General features: G+C 42.3%; 1 protein-coding gene across 1 annotated transcript in view; it reads left to right on the plus strand.

Moving 5' to 3' along the window:
* LOC126252296 (fatty acid synthase-like) overlaps positions 1–20676 on the plus strand; it is a 110415-nt gene extending 89739 nt beyond the window's left edge. Inside the window, exon 3 of the mRNA XM_049953178.1 lies at positions 20516–20676. Within this exon, the coding sequence (XP_049809135.1) occupies positions 20516–20676 (161 nt within the window). The remainder of the gene's footprint in view (positions 1–20515) is intronic.
* Positions 20677–20908: the final 232 nt, after the last annotated feature.

The raw sequence follows: 20908 nt of genomic DNA on the forward strand, positions 1-20908 counted from the left end.
CCCGCCAAAGAAACATGGTCCTTGACAAAGTGGGACGGCTTAGGTGCCTCAACGTTAGAGATACCCATATAGAAGATGCAACCACATCGGAGGAGTTTGGATTCTGTGGAGAGGCTGGACTAACATATGGTCCCTGAAAAGAGGCAACGACTTTTCAATAATTACAGGGTCAGCAGTCTATGTCAATAGTTTTCACACATTTTGGGTCCACGGCTCCCTTGATACGAACATCAACATCCGCTTAGTTTTATTCAACCTTGTTCTTGCAAGAAATCAGTGGGAAGGATGAGCTTACTTCTTCATCGTCCGTTCTTCAAATCTCGGCCCAAGATTAGAAACAGCGACTCGCGTCTCTTTCTCCACATTTATTGGTGATCTATATTTCGTGTTGAGGGCTGCCAATGTTGATAAACCTACCGCAGATAAACAATTTGTTCCAAATGGTATCAAACCTCGCAGGGCCTTGTTACCTGCTTATGAATACTCTTGCTTCAACAAGCCCAAAACTCAAGCAGAGATGAGGAAACAATCACTGATGTCGATGTGGAGTGTGAAGAAATACTAATAAACTGCTTTTTTCCTTCAGTGTTAAGTGTTGACCGAAGTTTTGTACTGAAAGGCTGTCTGACCTAGTTATGTTAACCAGTTTCCTCTGGAAAGTTCTTCAGAAAGTAACCACTGAGTTCATATAAATGACTCACAAACACAGGCTTCAATTATCTACTCAAGTAAAAGTCTTTTGTCTTCTAAAAACATGTCAAGAGCAAGAAATATACATAATGTACATCTTTATTCCCCAACTCTTCGTCCACAATAGCAGTTTCTTTCTAAAGGCTGAAGTTCTGTCTGACAGTTGCAGAAAGTTGATCTCATTACCTTGAAGGAATAAATTCAACGAACTGGATTTTTCAAAGACGTCACATGCACTGCTGAGCCAAAACGTTATGACCACTTGCTTAATATCTTGTTTGTCCGCCTTGGGAACGAAATGAATCGCTGGTGCTGTGTATCAGGGATCCGACAGTTTGTTGGTATGTTTTATGGAGGTATGTGGCATCAGATGTCTACGCACAGCTCATGGAATTCGAATAAATAAGGGGCCACTGATTTGCGTACGCGGTGATGGCGCCCGAAAGTGATCCAAATGGGTTCCATTGGATTTACATTAGACGAATTTGGTCACCGAGATATCGTCCACCCGCGGTAACTGAGTGGTCAACCGGCACGGTAGCTCAGCCTGTTCGGTCAGAGAGCTGGTTCGCCTCTGTAATAAAAAAACTGAGTTAAAGGATCAACAACGAACTTAAACGGATGTCATGCGACGTCCGCAACGACCAAACACAACGATAAAAAAAAAAAAAAAATGGTCAGCGTGATGGACTGTCAATCCTAAGGGCCCGGGTTCGATTCCCGGCTGTGTCGGAGATTTTCTCTGCTCAGGGACTGGGTGTTGTGTTGTCATAATCATCATCATTTCATCCCCATCGACGCGCAAATCGCCGAAGTGGCGTCAAACCGAAAGACTTGCACCAGGCGAGCGGTCTACCCGACGGGAGGCCCTCGTCACACGCCATTTATTTATTTACCGAGACATCAACGTGAGTTCACTATAACACTCCTCAAACCACCGTAGCACGTTCTGGCTCCGAGACACGGGCAATTACACTGCTGACATCGACGTCGGGGAAGACATCAAGTGTGAAGGGATGCAGGTGGTTCGCAGCTGTCCGCGTGTCCTCTGTTACTACCGCAGGTTCCATGTAAGAGCAAGAGAATGTCTCAGGTCCCTTGTAAGAGCAGGAGAATGTCTCCCATTGCATGATACTGCTCCCATCAGCATGCGTCCGTGGCGCGCTACATGCTTCGAGCCGACGATCGCCTCGATGGCAGCGTTTGTGGAGACGACCATCGACCTAGTATAGCAAAAATGTGATTCATTCGAAGAGCCGACACGTTTCCATTGGTCGACGGTCGAATTCCACGGTCCCGTGCCCACTGCAGTCGTAATTGACGATGTTTGGTCAGCAAGTGAACACGAAGGGATGGTGTGCTATGGAGCTGCATGTCCAACAGTGTACGATGAATGGTGTGCTCGGAAACACTTGTGTGTGCAGCAGCATTGTGCTCTTTCGGCAGAGATGCTACAGATTACCATCTATCCTGGTTTACAGAGTAGACAAGCCTCCAGACCCCACGTTCTGTGAAGAGTGGTGCTCGTCCAACCATTTAGCGCCTAGTGGTAGCTGCGCTGTCCTTCTACCTCTTTCCGTAGCTGCTCACGACAGTAGCATGAGAACATTTGATCAGCTTCGCCGTTTTCGAGATACTCGTTCACAGGTGATGCTTAATAACGATCTGCCCTGTGTCAAAGTCGCTTATCTCAATGGATTTCCCCATTTGCAGCCTATATCTTCGCTAGGGTAACACCCGTCCGTGTCTGCTCCGCTTACATACTTTTGTTACCGCGTCACGTATGTACACGCAACGCCACCAGGCGGCATCCAACGTCGCGAGGGCAGTGGTCATAATGTTTTGGCCTTTCAATGTAGACATGCGAGCTTCAAAGCGGTTACTGTCTACGAACTTCTCGGAACTCAGAGGCTTGTCTTGAACAAGATAAGACTGAAGTTCATTCTTGAGTACACACGCTCTTTTCAAGATAATCCCACGTGAAAACCCATACCGCCGCACATTTATTGAAAACATCTCCTTTTAAGTGGATCACATCTAATGAAGTTTATTATTTCGTACACTTATTGAAATCCGTAGTGAAGCATACTAGTCATGCTTTTTTGATTCCAGTGCTCCTCGGTGACTAAAAGAGCGTGTCGAAACAACATAAGGAACCCCTTTACGAAGCAGAGCTCGCAATCCGCCATAGCAGCCAGCTATACTACAACCTCCTCGCCTACACAGTTTTCCCAATTAATGTTGATTTCTTCTACAAAAGAGTGTAGTATTTCAAAGACATTTATTGATTTTGTTTCAAGACCTATTTTCCTGAAGACCTTCATGAGTTTTGTTGTTATGTATAAAATGCATGCAACAAATCACTTGCGGATCATTGTGCATCCAACTGAATAGCGAAATTACCATTAACTTTGAGTTTATCAGAGATCTGGTTAATAATGTCGTCAGTCATATCGAGTATTCGACGACTAATAGTATTGTCTGACAAAGGTACACTTTTCTTTTTCTTGACAGCTGACTCGTCAGTCATAGTATGTATTAGACTGTCGTAGACATCATCTCCAGAGCAGCTGGTAAAACAAGATCTTCCGCTTCTGGAAAACTGAGAGCATTTTGTCTATGATAACGCATGTTCAGCGTTAACGAAATGCTTCCTTCAGTTTGAATACTACGGTATGTGCAGAAAGGGTTTATCTGACGTGGAGATGAAAGTAAGCACATGGCTTTGAAGATATTTAGAAAGTAATCGTTCTTACGTAGCGTCGAAACCGACATAATATTTTAAGAATTTTTGGGCCCACAGAATAAAAATTCATGGACTATACAATGCATTTTCGTCTCTGGCAAAGTGATGAATGCGTCATAGAGATAACTCGGTGAAACACGCCAGGTGCAGACATGATAGTAATGTAATAGGTGATTTTCCGGAAACAGAAATAATACGTAAAACACTATTGTTCGGAGAAAGTTAAACACATGGACCGAGAACTGTACTCACAGTGAAAATTATTCCACCGATTAGGGACATGACGCTACACAAATGATTGGATTTACAGATCTGTACATGCGCTGTGACTGTGGAAATTCGGTACAGAGTAGCGCCATCACGTACTGCAAATAGAGCCACTAGACGTCGTGGCATGGAACCAAAGAGCCCTTGAATATGCTGCTGGACAATAGTCTGCCACGCGGTTTGTAGGCGCGTCCACAAAGCATCATCACCTGTGGCTGCCGGAGGACCAGAGCGAACAGTTTGGCGACCGATCACATTCCAGAAATGTTCGATGGGCGACATGTCACGTGAACGGGCGGTACAGGGAAGCAGTGGTACAAGTCGTTCTTCGAAGAAGGCTGGCACACTACTAGCCACATGTGGCCGGTGTTGTCCAGCTGAAATATCGCATGTTGAATGGCCTTTAGGAGGGACAGTCCGTCGGATTGTAAAATCTCCATGATGTAGCGGCAGCTGTTCAGATCGGCCTCGGGACAAAAGAAGCGAGATCGTGCGTTATTTAAGCAATGGCACCACTTGACGTTTGTCGGCTATGCCACTCAACAATACAGTGTGTCCGACTGCGCTCGCAACGGCGGCGGCGTCGAACGCGTATGCGATCGGGTTGACGGAGGAGATAGAGAAGATCCAAAGAAGAGCGGCGCGTTTCGTCACAGGGTTATTTGGTAACCGTGATAGCGTTACCGAGATGTTTAGCAAACTCAAGTGGCAGACTCTGCAAGAGAGGCGCTCTGCATCGCGGTGTAGCTTGCTCGCCAGGTTTCGAGAGGGTGCGTTTCTGGATGAGGTATCGAATATATTGCTTCCCCCTACTTATACCTCCCGAGGAGATCACGAATGTAAAATTAGAGAGATTAGAGCGCGCACGGAGGCTTTCAGACAGTCGTTCTTCCCGCGAACCATACGCGACTGGAACAGGAAAGGGAGGTAATGACAGTGGCACGTAAAGTGCCCTCCGCCACACACCGTTTTGTGGCTTGCGGAGTATAAATGTAGATGTAGACCATCACTGTTGGGCCAGCAGGAGCGGGTCTGTAAACACTACATTTTGCCACTCGACACCCCAGTGTCGGCATTCACATGCCCATCGCAGTCTGCGTTGTTGGTCAATGGAAGCCAACACAATGGCACGCATGCCACCTGTTCAGGCCGCAGAAGACGGCGTCGAACCATCGACGCAGACATGACCACACCCGTTTCAGTGTTCAAACATCGCGCCAATACTGTGGACGAAGCTGTTCTGTCTGTTACGGCCAAGCGGACAAGATGGTGGTCACATTTTCTCGTCCATACCCTGTCGGCGTTGCGTACAGCACTCTTCTCTTCGCTGGTTTCGCATACGCCTCACTGTTGTAGCCGTAATGTCACACAGCGATAGACCCGATTCCCGGAGATCAATCATTCTACCCCGTTCGAACGCATTCGCATGTCGATATTCCAAATGGTTCAAATGGCTCTGAGCACCATGGGACTTAACTTGTGAGGTCATCAGTCCCCTAGAACTTAGAACTACTTAAACCTAACTAACCTAAGGACATCATACATATTCATGCCCTAGGCAGGATTCGAACCTGTGACCGTAGTGGTCGCGCGGTTCCAGACTGAAGCGCCTAGAACCGCTCGGCCACACCGGCCGGCCTCACTTATTATGGTTCCACTTTTCTACACGTCCTCTTATTGTGACGTGCTGCAGACTATTGCTTGTGAGTATTTCACTTTTTACAAACAGAAGTGTATGCCCTTTGATCCCCAGTATAGTTACGTCAGTATAACAGGTTCCTGCCTCTCGCCTTTTGTAAAGTTCGTGATGACGCTTGCGTTTAGGAGAATGTGCCAACTTATGTGCTGACGTAGATCTGTTTACACTCTTTGTCTAAGAAACTGCTGATGGTCTGCTGTCTGAGTCGCAGTCATTTTTTTTTAGTAAATATTAGATTTCATAAGAGTGACATACGTAGCTGCTTGTTCAGTGCATCGGTACGGTATCAAAAATTTTATCGTTAATTCCAGGAAGAGCTTTTGGCAGAGCGACTAAAGACTATTGTATTGGATGAGTCGATGCCAAATTTCGTAAGAGGATGCGATTAGCAAGATCAAAGTCCGGAAATTAAAAATTATGTAATAGGATAGAAAAGACAGTAAAACTGTATAAGTAAGCCAAAAAAGTAGGGATGTGAGAGTGTCCCGTACATCCGCACGATTCAGAAAGTCTGGAGCAGTGGCTGTGACAGGACGTCCCGAGCGTGTCTGATCATGGAGCTCTTTTTGCGTTTCCTGAGGCTGTAATTTTCTTTACCCACCGCCGAACTGTACTACCTATCAACTTCAGCATCGTCATACACTGCACACAAATGTTAATGGATGTTCACCACGGTTTCTTTTTCTGCACGTACGAATTCAATAACTGCACGCTGCTTGTAACGTGACTCGTATGTAGACGCCATTTTGACGCTGTACTACGGCTCTGCCATCTGCCAGAACGGTTCGAAACTTCACCGGTGCACAGAACAAACATCAAATGTGAAGCACGGTAAAGGAGGTTTGTCTACGTATATTAATGGCCTTTTTAAAAAAAATGTAGGGCATTACTTATTGAACGACCCTCGTATATCTTGCGGAATGAGCATGATGGTTAAGTTAGAGAGAGAATCTAGGCTTATAGCAGTCGTTCCTCTAGTGCAACATTTGCGAATGAAATATCAAAAAGGGGAAAACTGTAGTGGTGTATACCATCCACCTTCTTAACATAGAGTGCGAAAAACACACACACTAAACCAGAAGAAAGTTTATTTCCGATATAAAAGTAATGTTAAGAATATAGAAAAGTCATTGTCTCCACGACAGTAAATCTGGGAATCCTAAAGACCGTGTGGCAGTATTGCAATGTGCAGACAGATGCCTGCAATGTGTGTAAAGTTGACCATTAAATCGAAATCCCTTGGACGGGTCTGCTCACGCACACGTGACGGCGTTTGTATACTCTCCCTGTCGCAATCTTTGGTTATATACACACCTTCGAATAAAGAGAGTTTGGTTTAACACTTACCCATTCCGATGCTGAAAGATGGAATACGTCTGTTGCCGTTCTACCTCACCGTTGCGGTAGATTAGCATAGTCGCCTGTAGATGTGGTAAATGACGCGATGAATTAAAGAATTTCGATCGTTTAGTCAGCGCGAAAATATTGCAGGACGGTCTGCAACGAGTTGCCCATGTAGCTGCTATAAGAGAAGTATTGTACTTTCGAGAGTGTACGACCTAGGTAGTACATTACTTTATTCCACTTGTCTTGCACAACACCTGCAACGAGAACTTGGAGTACATATAGAGGAGTATGGCAACTATTTTTTCCACGTGACTAGAGAGAGACAGATACATGGCAAGGGCCATAATTTTAATACCTAGGACAATGGCTAGGGGGAGGGCAGTTGATGTTCTCTTGGCTGCGACACAGCATGGAACTCTGACTCGAGATAAACCTCTGTAAATCATTAGGGCCTACAGGTGTGGAACCCAACGACGTCGTTCAGAACACTTACACACAACCCCACTCACGTTTTGTAGATCGAATTGGGAAGCTGGAATGTTAATGCTAAGAGTATAGCGCAGTCAATTGGATTACACTCACAAAGGTGACGCTATGATCACGTAACTGGAAGTGTCATCATCGTGGATATTTAGGGTGTATAATAATGTAGTGGATGTCTGTGAACGCGTACCTCTGACCTGTATGATTGGAAGTACACACACATCCATCTCAATCGACGCCATTGTGTAGTTCAGTGTGTTTGTGCGCTAGAGATCTGTATCAGCAACACTAAAAGAGCATTTTTGTAGGGATTACCGTTAGTTTATTATACGTATTATGGAAAAAACACATCTATTGTTAGCGAAGCTTCATAACATATATAAAGGAACTAGAAACGGATTGCAACTAGTAGAGAAAATGGATTTATTATTGCTTCATCTCATATACTAATACACAACGCCCGTCAGCAATACACTTAGACCACTCCACACACAGTCATATTCGGACAATCCATTCCATAACTTTTAATGACAGCTTAAAAACCATGTTCTTTTTTAACAAAGAAAAATATATATGTATTGTAACTCTTAAAAAACATTAATAATTTATTAAATCGTTTTCATATGCGCAAATGTTTCTTAACACATGCTCATTTTTCCTCCATCAAAACCACCTAACATACACAAATATTTACCAAATAATTGTTTTCTATACACACTAAATTCACCACATATATAACCCCAGCTGTGGGCTACTATGAAATTAGACTACTCAAAGCCAACTCATGGGCTATGTTGTATAATACTTCGCACAATGTCATTTTAACACATTCGTCACGTTTTTACATAATGGATGTACCTGGTTGGCAGCGAAACATATCAGATCACATGACACCCAGGTGTTTGCAAAACTTTGTTTCTTTTTAATAATACAGTGTACGCTATCACATGATCGTAATTTAAATGCTATGTCATTAAAAACACTTACACTATACCATCTTCAGGCCCCCTGACCAATGTGTAGGAAGAATCCCACCTCTTGTACAATCGAAATAGGTGCCAGCATACAGTCACCGATATCTGTAAACTTTTTATTAACAAAGTGATCCCTTGGGTCGTCATTTGCAGTCTGTAAGATCTTGGAAATCGAAATATGGGCTAGCATACAGTTACTGGTATCTGTAGACTTCTTTTTAAGAAAGCAGTCCCTTCGATCATCACTTGCAGTTGTTAAAAAGAAGTCTGCGGATACCAGTGACTGTATGCTGGCCCCTGTTTCGATGGTACGAGAGGCGGGATTCTTCCTAAGCGTCGGTCAGGGGATCTGAAGATAACATAGTGTAGCGCTGAAACTGGTAGCAAAAATAAAATAAAATTGGAAATTTAGATGGCTGAAGGTGTTTTGATTTGATATATTAAATTGTCACGTAGAAGAAGGTGTAATTAGATGAGCGACGAACAGTAACTTCACTTAACGAAGGTTTATTCAGCACTTGCACATACAAGAGCGTGGAGCGAACTGCCTCCGGCCAGAACTCATACGGTATATATACAGCTACAGAAAATTCCAATACAATGATTCTTGACATTTGTGGATACTTCTAGAATGTACTCGAACCGAATATAGAAATTAAAATGTTACAGTTCAGGTGAGTTTTCAACTAACGGCCCTCCTTGCAACATTCTATTATCATAATCACTACACCACAGTGACTGTGCTACTCAGCTTCTTCTGCGAAATTGCTCCGTCCTTAAGAGAACGGCGTCTCGGTGTTATGTCCTCCTAGTTCGGGAACGAGTCATCGGTCCTGCATACTCCGACTCCCGATGACTGATGCTCGCCCTGGAGGGGATCTTCTTAGAACTTCCATTGCTTCTACGCTCTTCGTCACCTTTCCGCTTCTTGCCTGTCGCTGGAGCTTCGAATTTACAGTGGCTTTCCGGATCCTTATAGAGCTTCATTCGAAGGACGTGGACCGTATCTCTGATCTTTAGTCGTCTTGCGTCAGGGTCGAAATCTTCAACTTCATAAGCAGCATCAGTTTTACAACCTTATAAGGTCTAAAGTAGCGCCTGAGGAGCTTCTCACAGAGACCAACCTTCTGAACAGGAGTGAAGATCCAGACAAGGTCACCAGGCTGGTAGACAACGGGGCGGTGGCTTGCGTCATACCTTCGGCGATCGTTTTCTTGAGCCTGCAGCGTGCGGAGTCGAGCTAACTGCCGAGCTTCCTCAGCTCTGGTTAACACCTGGTCGATGAAGTCGTTGTCCACGTCACCAGGATGTAACGGAAACACAGTGTCCATCGTTGTAGTCGCCTCACCCCCGTTCACCAGGAAAAATGGCGTAAATTCTATGGTGTCTTGTTTGGCGGTGTTGAAGGCAAACGTCACGAAAGGTAGCACCTCATCTCAGTTGCTCTGCTGAACATTGACGAACATTGATAGCATGTCGGCCAAGGTCTTATTAAGGCGTTCAGTAAGCCCGTTAGTTTGTGGATTTTAGGCAGTCGTCATGTGATAAGTAATGTTGCTCCGACAGTTTATCACTGTCACAAGATTCGATTGAAAAACTTTCCCTCGATCCGTAATTAACGACCTTGGGGGATCCGTGTTTTAATACAATGTCTTCGACGATGAATTTGGCTACCTTGAATGCTTCGACTGTTTTCACGGCTTGCGTAATGGCATCAGTGCAAACTATAATCCATCTATTGCCGCTAGCAGACGTTGGAAATAGTGCGAGGAGGTCAATCCCAACACGCTGGAAAGGCGTTTCGGCTGGTGGAATTGGTATGAGTCGGCCAGGTGGTTTCTGAGTAACTGCCTTTTTCCTCTGGCACTCTCGACACTCCGATACATAGTGACGGACACTCCTCAATAAACCTGTCCGGAAAAACATCTTCCGGATCCTATCGTATGTCCGGCCTCAGGTGTGTCATGGAATTTCTGTAGAATATCTAATCACATAGAAATCACTGGTAGCCACCTCTTTCCAAACGGATCAAAGTTTTTCTTGCAAAGTAACCCATCAACTACCTTAAATTGTCCTTTCACATCCTCTAACCGATTTAAGGCAAGCATAATTTGAGATATCTTGGTTGGCGTCCTTCTTCTGCTCAGCAGAGAGATCCTGAAGTGCAACGAGACAGTCACTATCTTCATCAAAGTCTTGATGGTCTTGCACAGGGTTTCTTGAGAGACAGTCGGCATCTTGGTGCTTTCTTCCACTTTTGTACACTGTGGTAAAGTTGGAATTGCTTGGAACGAAATCCTAGAACTCTTGCAAGCGACTAGCTCTTTGCTGCAGTCGTCTGATCAAGACCTTTTTACACGGGATACGCCCTGAATTCAGCGCTTTAGCGACTACAGTCGTCGCATTGGAGCCGAACCTTTAGTCCATGGTCAGACGCCCATAAAACAAAAACCATTAAGTACACAAATACGAGTACATTTCATCAGTGCCGGATTCAGCTAGCACGGGGCCCGTAGCATGTTCTAAGAAAAGGTCCTTAATTTGCTTTACGCCTCATATTTTAGGATATGAAATGAAACAGCACTTTACAAAACGAGCTTTTCTCTATTTAAGTTGGGTAAATTTAGAGAGAACACTAGTCAAACCAATGCATCTAAGGAAATCACTTTCTGTGTTCATTAAGGTAAGATAGTTTAGACGTTCTTGTTCCATGGCGTTCCTCAACCCATTTTTAATGCGCTTCAGTGTTGAGAAAGAACGTTCTCTACTGCAGCTGGTGATCATCAGACAGGTAAACGCATAAGACTATTTCTACGTTTGGGAAACACGATTCTAATGAATTTTCCACGAAAAGTTCACAAAACCGCATTTGCAGGGACGTGTGGCTTTTGCTGTCAAAAGCAGCACCCAAATTTGTTTGAGCTGCTCATAAAACTGCACCAGCTCAGCACCTAGGCTTTCTTCCAAGCCGTCAGGGTAAGCACTGACGATAATTGGAGTTCTTTCCAAAATCTCTTCTACTGTTAAATACTTAAATTGCCGAAATATTCCAAATACACTAGCCCCTTGTTGGTATGCTTCCTTGCGCTGAGCTAATGCAGGCAACACATTATCAGTTAAGACAATAAACATCTGAATTTCGAAATATTGTCCAGGTGTTTGATTTTCTCCATCTTCATCGAGTGTGGTAAACCAGCTGGAATGCTCGTACTTTGTATTTCGCCTGCGTCGTCTTGAAATCTGTTGCTAATATTCTTCACAGACGTTCAGCACTTTGGCGTTTGCTTCAATATCTGAAAATGTGGACCGCATTGCTTCGACGCACCCGTGTAAGGATTTATAAAGGACATAACCTGTGTTACAGGTCTTGGTTAGACGGCCACAGCGGAGCACATGTCCCTTGCTAGCTTTCTAGAATTTCGTTCCAAGCGGCAGTCATTATTTTCGTTTCCAAATTATCCATCCTCGAAACTAGCCAGTAAGCCTGATAATGAAATTCTGCATTTTGATCCATGTTATTAGATATGTCATTCAAGACTTGCCTGATATTGTAAAAACCCCATAAAAGTACTTTCGTAGCATCTCCTCGGACCGATTACCTAGTATCCGACAACCTCTCCAAAGACGGAATTTTTTAACTAATTTCTTTCAGTGTTTTCAAAAGCAGACCTCATCGATAGGTAGATCTGGTGGTGGAGGAGGGGGGGGGGGTGACGTTTCTGTACAGCAGGGGTGCACAATCTTTTAGCTTGGCTGGGCCACATTGGAAGAAAAAAAGTATTTTTGGGCTGTACATAGTATACTTAATCTTTGCGCTACTAACAGTAATCGCTGAGAAAAAAAGGAGAGAGAGAGAATAGTATCGTATCGCAAGAGTTTCAGATCAAAAATATTCCGTTTATCACGACTTTACATAAAAGGATTTTTAATTTTTTTTATACCGATCGTGCGGTAGATGCTCACCTCTTGGACCGCTTTGATACTTTGAGCCGTATGCGGGCCGCGTTTTGGACATCCCTCCTGTACAGCGTTCTATAGCACACTTGACAACCAAATATGATGAATTTGCAACGCAGGGAATGTACTTTGCATATTTATTTTTCTTCTTAGTTCGTGCCCACTCGTGTTGCTGGCATTGTCATAGCTTTGCCCACGACAGTATTCGCCATCACGTCATTCTCATTTATAAAAAATCTAATTAGCTTTGTGCGAGATGCTCAGCAGGATGGCCTTCCATGTCCAGGAATTTTACAAATCTTTCCACTGGCCCAGATGACAGGACGCAGTGCACTGTCAGAGTCAGTTGGTCTACATGCGATATTTCTGTAGTGGAATCCAATGAAACGAAATAATATTTGCATTTCTTAATTTCGTAAATATTCTGATCCCGTATGACTGATGCAAGTAGATGGATAAATTCCCCGCATATTGTTTTTGACAAATACGTTTGTCCCTTTCCGTTGTTTGCGTGAATATGTGTATGTTGAGCAAGAAAAATGTCAAATTTGGCTGTTAAGCCTAATAACCTAAATAATTTCCGTTGTGTGGTTCCCAATAATTTCATCACTACCCCGAAAGGCAAGACCTCATTTTGCTAAAAAAGTTATAACGGCAATAATTCGTTCTAAGAGTGTCTGCCATACTTCTGGTTGGTCTCAGTTTGACTCTCAAGTTGAGTATCGGCAGGCGCATACTTGGTTTTGTGAACTAAGAACCAAAATTATCGATCGCCTACATTAAGTGCTTTCTTCTTCTTCTGTTGTTAAACAGTAGTATTGTATCCCATTAGTCCGCAGCGAACGGCAAAGGAACAACACATAAAGAACACAGACACCGGGAAACGACAATACATTACGCAACAACAGTCCATCAACAAGAAAGCAACTTTCAGTCTCGACCAGGGGTGTCCAACACGCGGCCCATCAGGGGTGTCCAACACGCGGCCCACGGGCCGCGTCCGGTCCAAAGCAAGTAAAAAATTAATTTATAGATATACAAGGATATTCTGTGCTATTTCTGTACAATTGTGATAAAGAATCTTTTTCATGTTAGTTCTGATCACTACAAGTTGGTAGAAGTTAGTAATATTCATGTGGACTGGAATTATTGCCTATATTTGCTATCTAAAAGTATCGTATTACTTTTATAACAGGTTTGACCTGATATTGCATCCATTGCTGCAAATAAGAGCCACATTTTAACATTAACATCTCTACAATGGGCTTTCACGAAATCTTTTTACTGTAGTGTGGCATTTCTAAAATAGCTGATAATTGTACAAAATTCGTCATTGGACAGCCCACGGACTAGCTTCCTACAGGACCGAATCATCATCAGTTCCAGAAATTCCTCAGAAGCTTGGATGCTGAATATTAATGATACGGTATATTTTACAGAAGCAAGGTGGCTCACTTGAGGCCAGATGAAAAATAAAAAAAAAAAATTTATTGCGTAATTCATGAAACTAAATTGTTCATGATATCAAAAGAAAAACCTGTGCTGGAACTTGACGATACCAACTGGGTGGGCAGATACAGAAATCTACTTATCAGTAAAATGTTTCAAACAATAAATACGTTTGGAATGAAACTGTAATTGTGGCAAGCACAAGTAAATGCAAACATTTTTTTTCTTCATTTCAGCATATTGGCCAAACATAATCCTAAGAAAGGAATGAAATATGCACCCATACTTTTCAATCGGATGCAAGAATTTGAAAATCGATTTCAGAACTTTTGAAAAATAACCAAAACTTTTGTATTTATGCTAGACCTTTTACAAACACTACAGGTACGTTGCCAAAGATTTTCAGATGGAATGCATAGAGCTGCAGTCTGGCATCCAGCCAAAAGAACAATCTGATCATGTATCTTCGTCGGACTTTTATAAATCGTATCCGCGCAGAGACAAATATCCATTGTTGCATAGTCATGAGCTACACAGGGTGGTCAGAAACAGTCTGAAAAGCTTGTAAGGGTGTTGCGGAGTAGGTTGTGCTGAGATACAACAGTTAAAAAAAATCGATAGGTTGTGCTGTTTTCGAGTTAATTAGCATTATGTTCGCCTATCAGGCAGTTGCACACACAAATTCAAGCAGCACGCCAGAGATGGTTTCCTAAAACCGAAGAAGAGAACATTACAACAATTGGACATGGGACGGTAGTAACAATGAAACCTGAACTAAAGGCTGAGCAGTGTCGTGAGCTATCATCTACGCTATGAGAACACCTGCACTAATTGTATCAGACAGGGCGCTTGAATTTGCACACGCAACTCCCTGATTAGCAAACACGGTAATTAGCACGGAAACGGCGCAGCATATCGAATATTTTTCTTAACAGTTATTTCTCAGCGCACCCTAACCTGCAACCTCCTTACGAGCTTTCCACACCGTTCCTGACCACCCTGTATACATCATCTTTGTTTGGAAGCACTTACGTTTAAGAACAGTTATTTTCAAGAGTAAAACTAGAACCAAAATCTCAGATGAAGACTTTGAGAACACCCTGAGAACAGCAACCATTTCCATCGAACTTCTTTACTGTTATTTTTAGTGTTAAGTAAGTACCTTATGTGCAGCCCAAAAATACTCGCCTTCTTCCAGTGTGACCCAGGTAAGCTAAAAGGTTGGGCACCCCTGCTCTAGACGACTCGTATCAAAAGTATTCTACGAAAAGTAGCTTCATACACTGTAGAATGTGTAATATCAGACTCACAAAAATAAACCATTGGTTACTTTCTTTCTAATTACAATCAGTATAACGATATTATACGAGGGTTGTCCAGAAAGGCAGTTCCGATCGGTCGTGAAATGGAAACCACAGTGAAAACCAGAAACGTTTTATTTCCAACAGTTAGGTACACCTTCCACCTACTTCTCTACGTAGTCACCGCTCCAACTTCGAGTGTTGTCGTAGTGTTGTATCAACTTCCCAATATCCTCGTCATAGAAAGCAGCCGGCTATGCTTTCGGCCAGTTATCTGCACTGGTCTGCAGCTCGTTGTCTGTGGAAAAATTTTGTCTTCATAGACAGCGGTTCTTATGAGCAGAGATGAGACTCAGGGGGAGCCAATTACGGTCTGTATTGTGGGTGATCAAACAGTTCTAATCGGAAACGCTGCAGAAGCGTCTTCATTGCCCCTGCAGTGTGCGGCCGAGAATTGGAACGAAGAAGGAACTGCTCGACAGTTGTGTTATGTGGGCTGCATGACACAGGCGAAATCTCTAACTAGGCCCTCATACTTGGTGCGAGACGCTATTCCCTATGCATCTTTACGTGCTCACTGTTCACTCAAAACTGAAAAGAGCGACGCAGCACGATCGACGGGCATACTAGAGACACTGCCCAACACATCTGTGCAAAGCTTTACTGGATTTCACCAGTGGTTTCGATTTCGCAACCAATTGGAACTTACTTTCTGGACAACCATCGTACTTGATTGGGTTATTACGACTAGCTCAAACAACTTTAGGAAATTCCCCCGTAAGTTTTGCGGTGTTGTCAACTTTCGACACATAATGTGGCCAGCGCTCAGTTTCAGAAATGAGCTAAAGTCGTTACTACTCATTTTAGGTTTGGACACCACCGTCTCTCCATTTGATACTACGTACAATACCATTCATATCTGTCCTACGCCAAGGCTCGGGATCCCATAATGTGGGGGGCCCATAGCATTTGCTTTGATTAGTAGGACTAGTTTATATTTTACGCAGATATTCAGGCTTATGTACTTCTTTTTAATTGTCTATTCGTTTTTGTTTTATAGTGCAGTTGTATAATCATTCCCTAAACTACAAGCCTACAAACACCATCTGTCAGAAAATCAAAATAAAAGATTTTTCAAAAGAACTAGCAAAACAAAGTTGGGATGAAGAGCACAAGGAAAAATTTTCTAAATTCTCCACATTATTTAAATTGAACTTTTAAAAGGCATTTCCAAAAGTATGCATGTCTGTATCAACATCTTACAAAAACAGATGGATAGCAGCAGGTATTAAGAAGACCTCCCAAACACTTTTTTAAATACCTCAATTTCATGATAAAGGGTCGTAGCACAAATTTTAATTCATTTCATCTGCTTCGATCATTATCATAGAGTCACAATGATTCAGAATTCTTAAATTTCTATCATAGACACAAAAAGATCTATAGGAAGGTGCTGATTGCTGCAAAAAAGTCATTTAATGACAAAATAATATATAATGCAGAGAATAAAAGCAAAGCAGTCTGGGGTATTATAAAAAAGGAAACAAGGAGAGGCAAACAAATGAAGAATAACATCCTACTAAGGGATGGGGATAAGGTAATAAATAATCCACTTCTCTTAGTAAACTATGTAAACGAGTATTTTTCGAGTATTGCATAGAAGTTACAGTCAAAGTATTTACAAGTTTAGACCAATTTAAAATAACCTAATTCATTTACCCATACATTTACAGACTTCTAGTTAGAGACAATCATTAGATTTACTCCTGGTATACAATACTTCTTTTACAAATAACTTATTAAATAATGTTATGCCACACTGTTCACTCATATCTCACTATCAATCACTGCACACACTATACACACATTGTTTCATAACACTTCACTCACTACACAAACAAACACACATACTGGCGATATCTGGGCCATTAGTATCGTAGACAATAAAAAGAGACTTAAATGTCTCAGGGAAACATTTAATTATAAGATCTAGAGATATAGAAATTGCAAAAATACACTTATTTAAAAAGGCAATTAAAAAGTATGTGTTGTGCAATACATTTTATACATTGAAGGATTACTTAGATAAAACAGAGTATGAGTTTGGTAAAAAAAGTCATACAAATAAATAATAATAATGATTATAAAACATCCAACAGTCCACATAACACCTTCACACTATGTTTTTTCTTCTTTTTCCCTTTCCTAGAAAAACTTACCTCAAGCTATGCTTAGCACAGCACTAACACCTCTTTCTCTTTCTAAGCACAGCATCTCACTCATTATAGAGGGATGCTGTCTCAGTTTTTCAGGATAGTAAATTGGAAGTTGCAGTACAGAAAACGGTCCAGAGATCACCAGTGTATGTGTTTGTGTGTGTAGTGAGTGAAGTGTTATGAAACAATGTGTGTATAGTATGTGCAGTGATTGATAGTGAGATATGACTGAACAGTGTGGCATAACATTATTTAATAAGTTATTTGTAAAAGAAGTATTGTATACCAGGAGTAAATCTAATGATTGTCTCTAACTAGAAGTCTGTAAATGTATGTGTATTTGAATTAGCTTATTTTAAATTTGTCAAAACTTGTAAATACTTTGACATCCTTGTAAAAAAAGTTCTAGGGATGAATGAAGCTACTACTACTACAACTACAAGATGTTATTTCACTTTTTGTGACATTAGTCAGTGTTGTGATAAATAAATTTTAATATTTTTGATTCTGATCATAAAAACATTGCCGTACGAATTAAATACAGATTCTCAAATGAAAGAATTTAGTTTTATATTTAATTAACGTGTACCTCGGGTCGCAAGCAATATTTGTTATGTACAGTAATGCAGGGAGAAATAGCTGCTTCATATGTGAATAGTTCAGGGGAAAACTGTTAAGCTTATGTTTCAATTCACCAAAGCAATTAAAATAAAATAGACTTTTTTTAAGTTCACCCTACTTATTTCACTTCTTGGATTTAGTGGGAAGCGAGCAGCAGGGAAATGGTGGAACGTAGTGTGTATGTCAGGGTGGATGAGGCCAGTGACTGTCTGTGAGAGATGATGTGTGAGCGACATTTTGTTGAGATGGATGGGTTGGAGGGGAGTCAGCATGAAGGAGGTGGAGGGAGACCCCGTTATGTACTTCCCCTGGTGTCCTCAGACTACTTACACCCTGTGAATACTATGACAGTTAACAGCAAATACTTTGCAGTTCTCATGTGCTGAATTTGCTATCTGGCCTTCTGAAATAATTGGTTTATCTGGTGGCCATTTTCTATGGGAGGCTTGGATTTTGTCCAATCTAAAGAAAAAAAAAAGTGTGTTTCACATGTTCCCTGCAACACTTGTGCCCATTTTTTGGTGGTAGTGCGCAGATTTACAAGTTTCTGCTGTGTAATGGATGTCAAGTAAATTACAGCGATTTGTCACAGAAATCAAGAATCCTCTGGTTTAGACTCTACACTCAGCTCCAGACCAGAGGGCTCTGATCATTCCTCAGAATGACACTGTAAATGCACAGCTGTGCAGAGTCCTCACAAGTATGGCTAGCTGCCTTCACCACTTCCAGCAGTCTCCAAAAAGACATCATCGGTCCCTATGTGAAAAATGTTCTGCAGCTGACTGCATCCTGTGCTCTCAAATGCTCTTAGTATGACCTCGGCCACTTGGCAGACAGTTCCTCCTGGGATATACACTTCATGCATATTTGTTTTGTTTCACTTCTGTAATACAGTTACCTCAAGAGAGGCCACAATGCACTAACAGTGGAACTGCCTAGAACTGTAAGCTCTGTCTTTCCACTCTGTCGGTGCCATGACCATGACAGAGGAGCAACTGCTGCATGAGCAGGAAAAATAAGGTCTCTGATTACTGGCAGGAAGCAAAACTTACAGCCAGTTTGTTAGAAGTGTGTGGGTTGTCTTTTGGCCATTGACCACGTACGGTGTTCTTGTGGAACAGGTTCATATCTGGACACATCACATGCATCATCGTCAGATGGCCATCTGGTGCCAGACTGGGGATGGGGGTTCTCTGCAGGCCACATTGCCAAAAAGAGTAGCTCTCAGGCTTCACAACATCTTTACAACATGGGATTGCCCTGCCACTCCATCACCAGTGCAGTTAGCAGTGGTCGTATGGAACTGGTTAGCAGTGTCTAGTGCAGCTTTCAACCATTCATGAACACTGGTCAACCCCTTCATTGTGATATTGTAATGGTCATAATATTTAGCAATCTCTATATATGAATGTGTCTCTTTCGATGATAAAATAACTGTAGGAATTAAGTGTGAATCTAGATTACGCTTACATAAAGACTAAACTAGGAGCAGTGAACAAACGTGAGCTGCTGCTGCTGCTGCTGTTGTGGGAAATTTAGAATTCAGGATGTTGTTGCTTTTAGTGTGTTATGTTTAGCATGCGTCCATATCTACACCCATGCTCTGTAAGCTATTGTGAAGAGCATGGCAGAGGCTACTTCACATTGTGGGTGGATGTTGGTGATATTAGGTGCTTAACTTCTTATAAATGGATTGCAATAGATGTGCTTTGCTGTGTTCCATAGTTTTCTCTGTTTTTAGTGTGACAAACTGACACTTGGGCAAATAAATTTGCCCTGTAGCAAATAGCTGTATTGGATTGAGCTGCCAAGAGTCACAAACCTGAGTTACAGTACCAAATGTAGCTCAGGTACTATCCTTACCCTTGGATACTGACGCCTCTCTAGGAAGTACACGACATATCACCACTGCTTGACTTTACTGTGCATGGCTTGCCAGAGGGGCCCTGTGGTGTCACCGCCAGACACCACACTTGCTAGGTGGTAGCCTTTAAATCGGCCGCAGTCCATTAGTATACGTCGGACCCGCGTGTCGCCACTGTCAGTGATTGCAGACCGAGCGCCACCACACAGCAGGTCTAGAGAGACTTCCTAGCACTCGCCCCAGTTGTACAACCGACTTTGCTAGTGATGGTTCACTGAAAAAATACGCTCTCATTTGCCGAGACGATAGTTAGCTTAGCCTTCAGCTACGTCATTTGCTACGACCTAGCAAGGTGCCATTACCAGTTTATATTCAGTGTAATAATGTCTAAACAAGAGCGATGTTCTCCAATTGTGGATTAAAGTTAAGTATTCCAAGAACTACGTTCTTTTCTTTATAGGATAATTACTTTACCTTGTTCCAGACCTCACGCCAATCTGTGTGAGCTTAACGCGTGCCCTTCGGCTACCTCCGAGTGGCTTGGCTGTCTTGCTACCCCACTACAGGCCCTGTATGGGGGAGACAGGGCCCAACAAGTACTGAATACAATAACCCCATCCCCCCAAAAAAACAATTCTGAACTTTTCTCTTGCACTGAAACTGAAACCCACATGAAGTGGTGCACTTCATCAGTTGGGAAGTCAGCTGTGTCACGTGTCAGGGGAAGCAAGTGCAAAAGGGATGGGGCTGTTAATTGTCCACACTTTGGAACAGATCTATATACTACACACTATATCTCATGTAGAAATAATATTAGAAAAGATTTGCAGTTTGTGTTATCTTACAGAGAGAATGTGAAAACAATTACTATTGTATAACCATGTTTTCAATTAATTCACAGGATTGTGGGGTGAAGAACCCCATATAGGCAAGCTAAACAGCCTTTCACATTTTGATGCAGAATTCTTTAATCTTCCCCCTGCAATAGCTGATAAAATGGATCCACAAGCTCGCATAATGACTGAAGTTGTGTGTGAAGCTATAATTGATGCTGGTATGTAACTAACTGAACTATAAATAACATAATAATCAATAAATTAATCTTGTTCAAATATAGTCCGTCTTTCTATCCAAATATTTTAACTCTATGTGTCATATAGACAAGCAAATGTCCTTTTTACGGCCTTCTTTAGTAACACTTATTTTTATATCTGCTGTCCTTGTATTACAGGTGTGAATCCTTTAACACTCCGAGGCTCTCGTACTGGTGTTTTTGTGGGACTGTGCTTTTGTG

This window comes from Schistocerca nitens, chromosome 4, assembly GCF_023898315.1.
Source record: "Schistocerca nitens isolate TAMUIC-IGC-003100 chromosome 4, iqSchNite1.1, whole genome shotgun sequence".
Classification (NCBI taxonomy): domain Eukaryota; kingdom Metazoa; phylum Arthropoda; class Insecta; order Orthoptera; family Acrididae; genus Schistocerca; species Schistocerca nitens.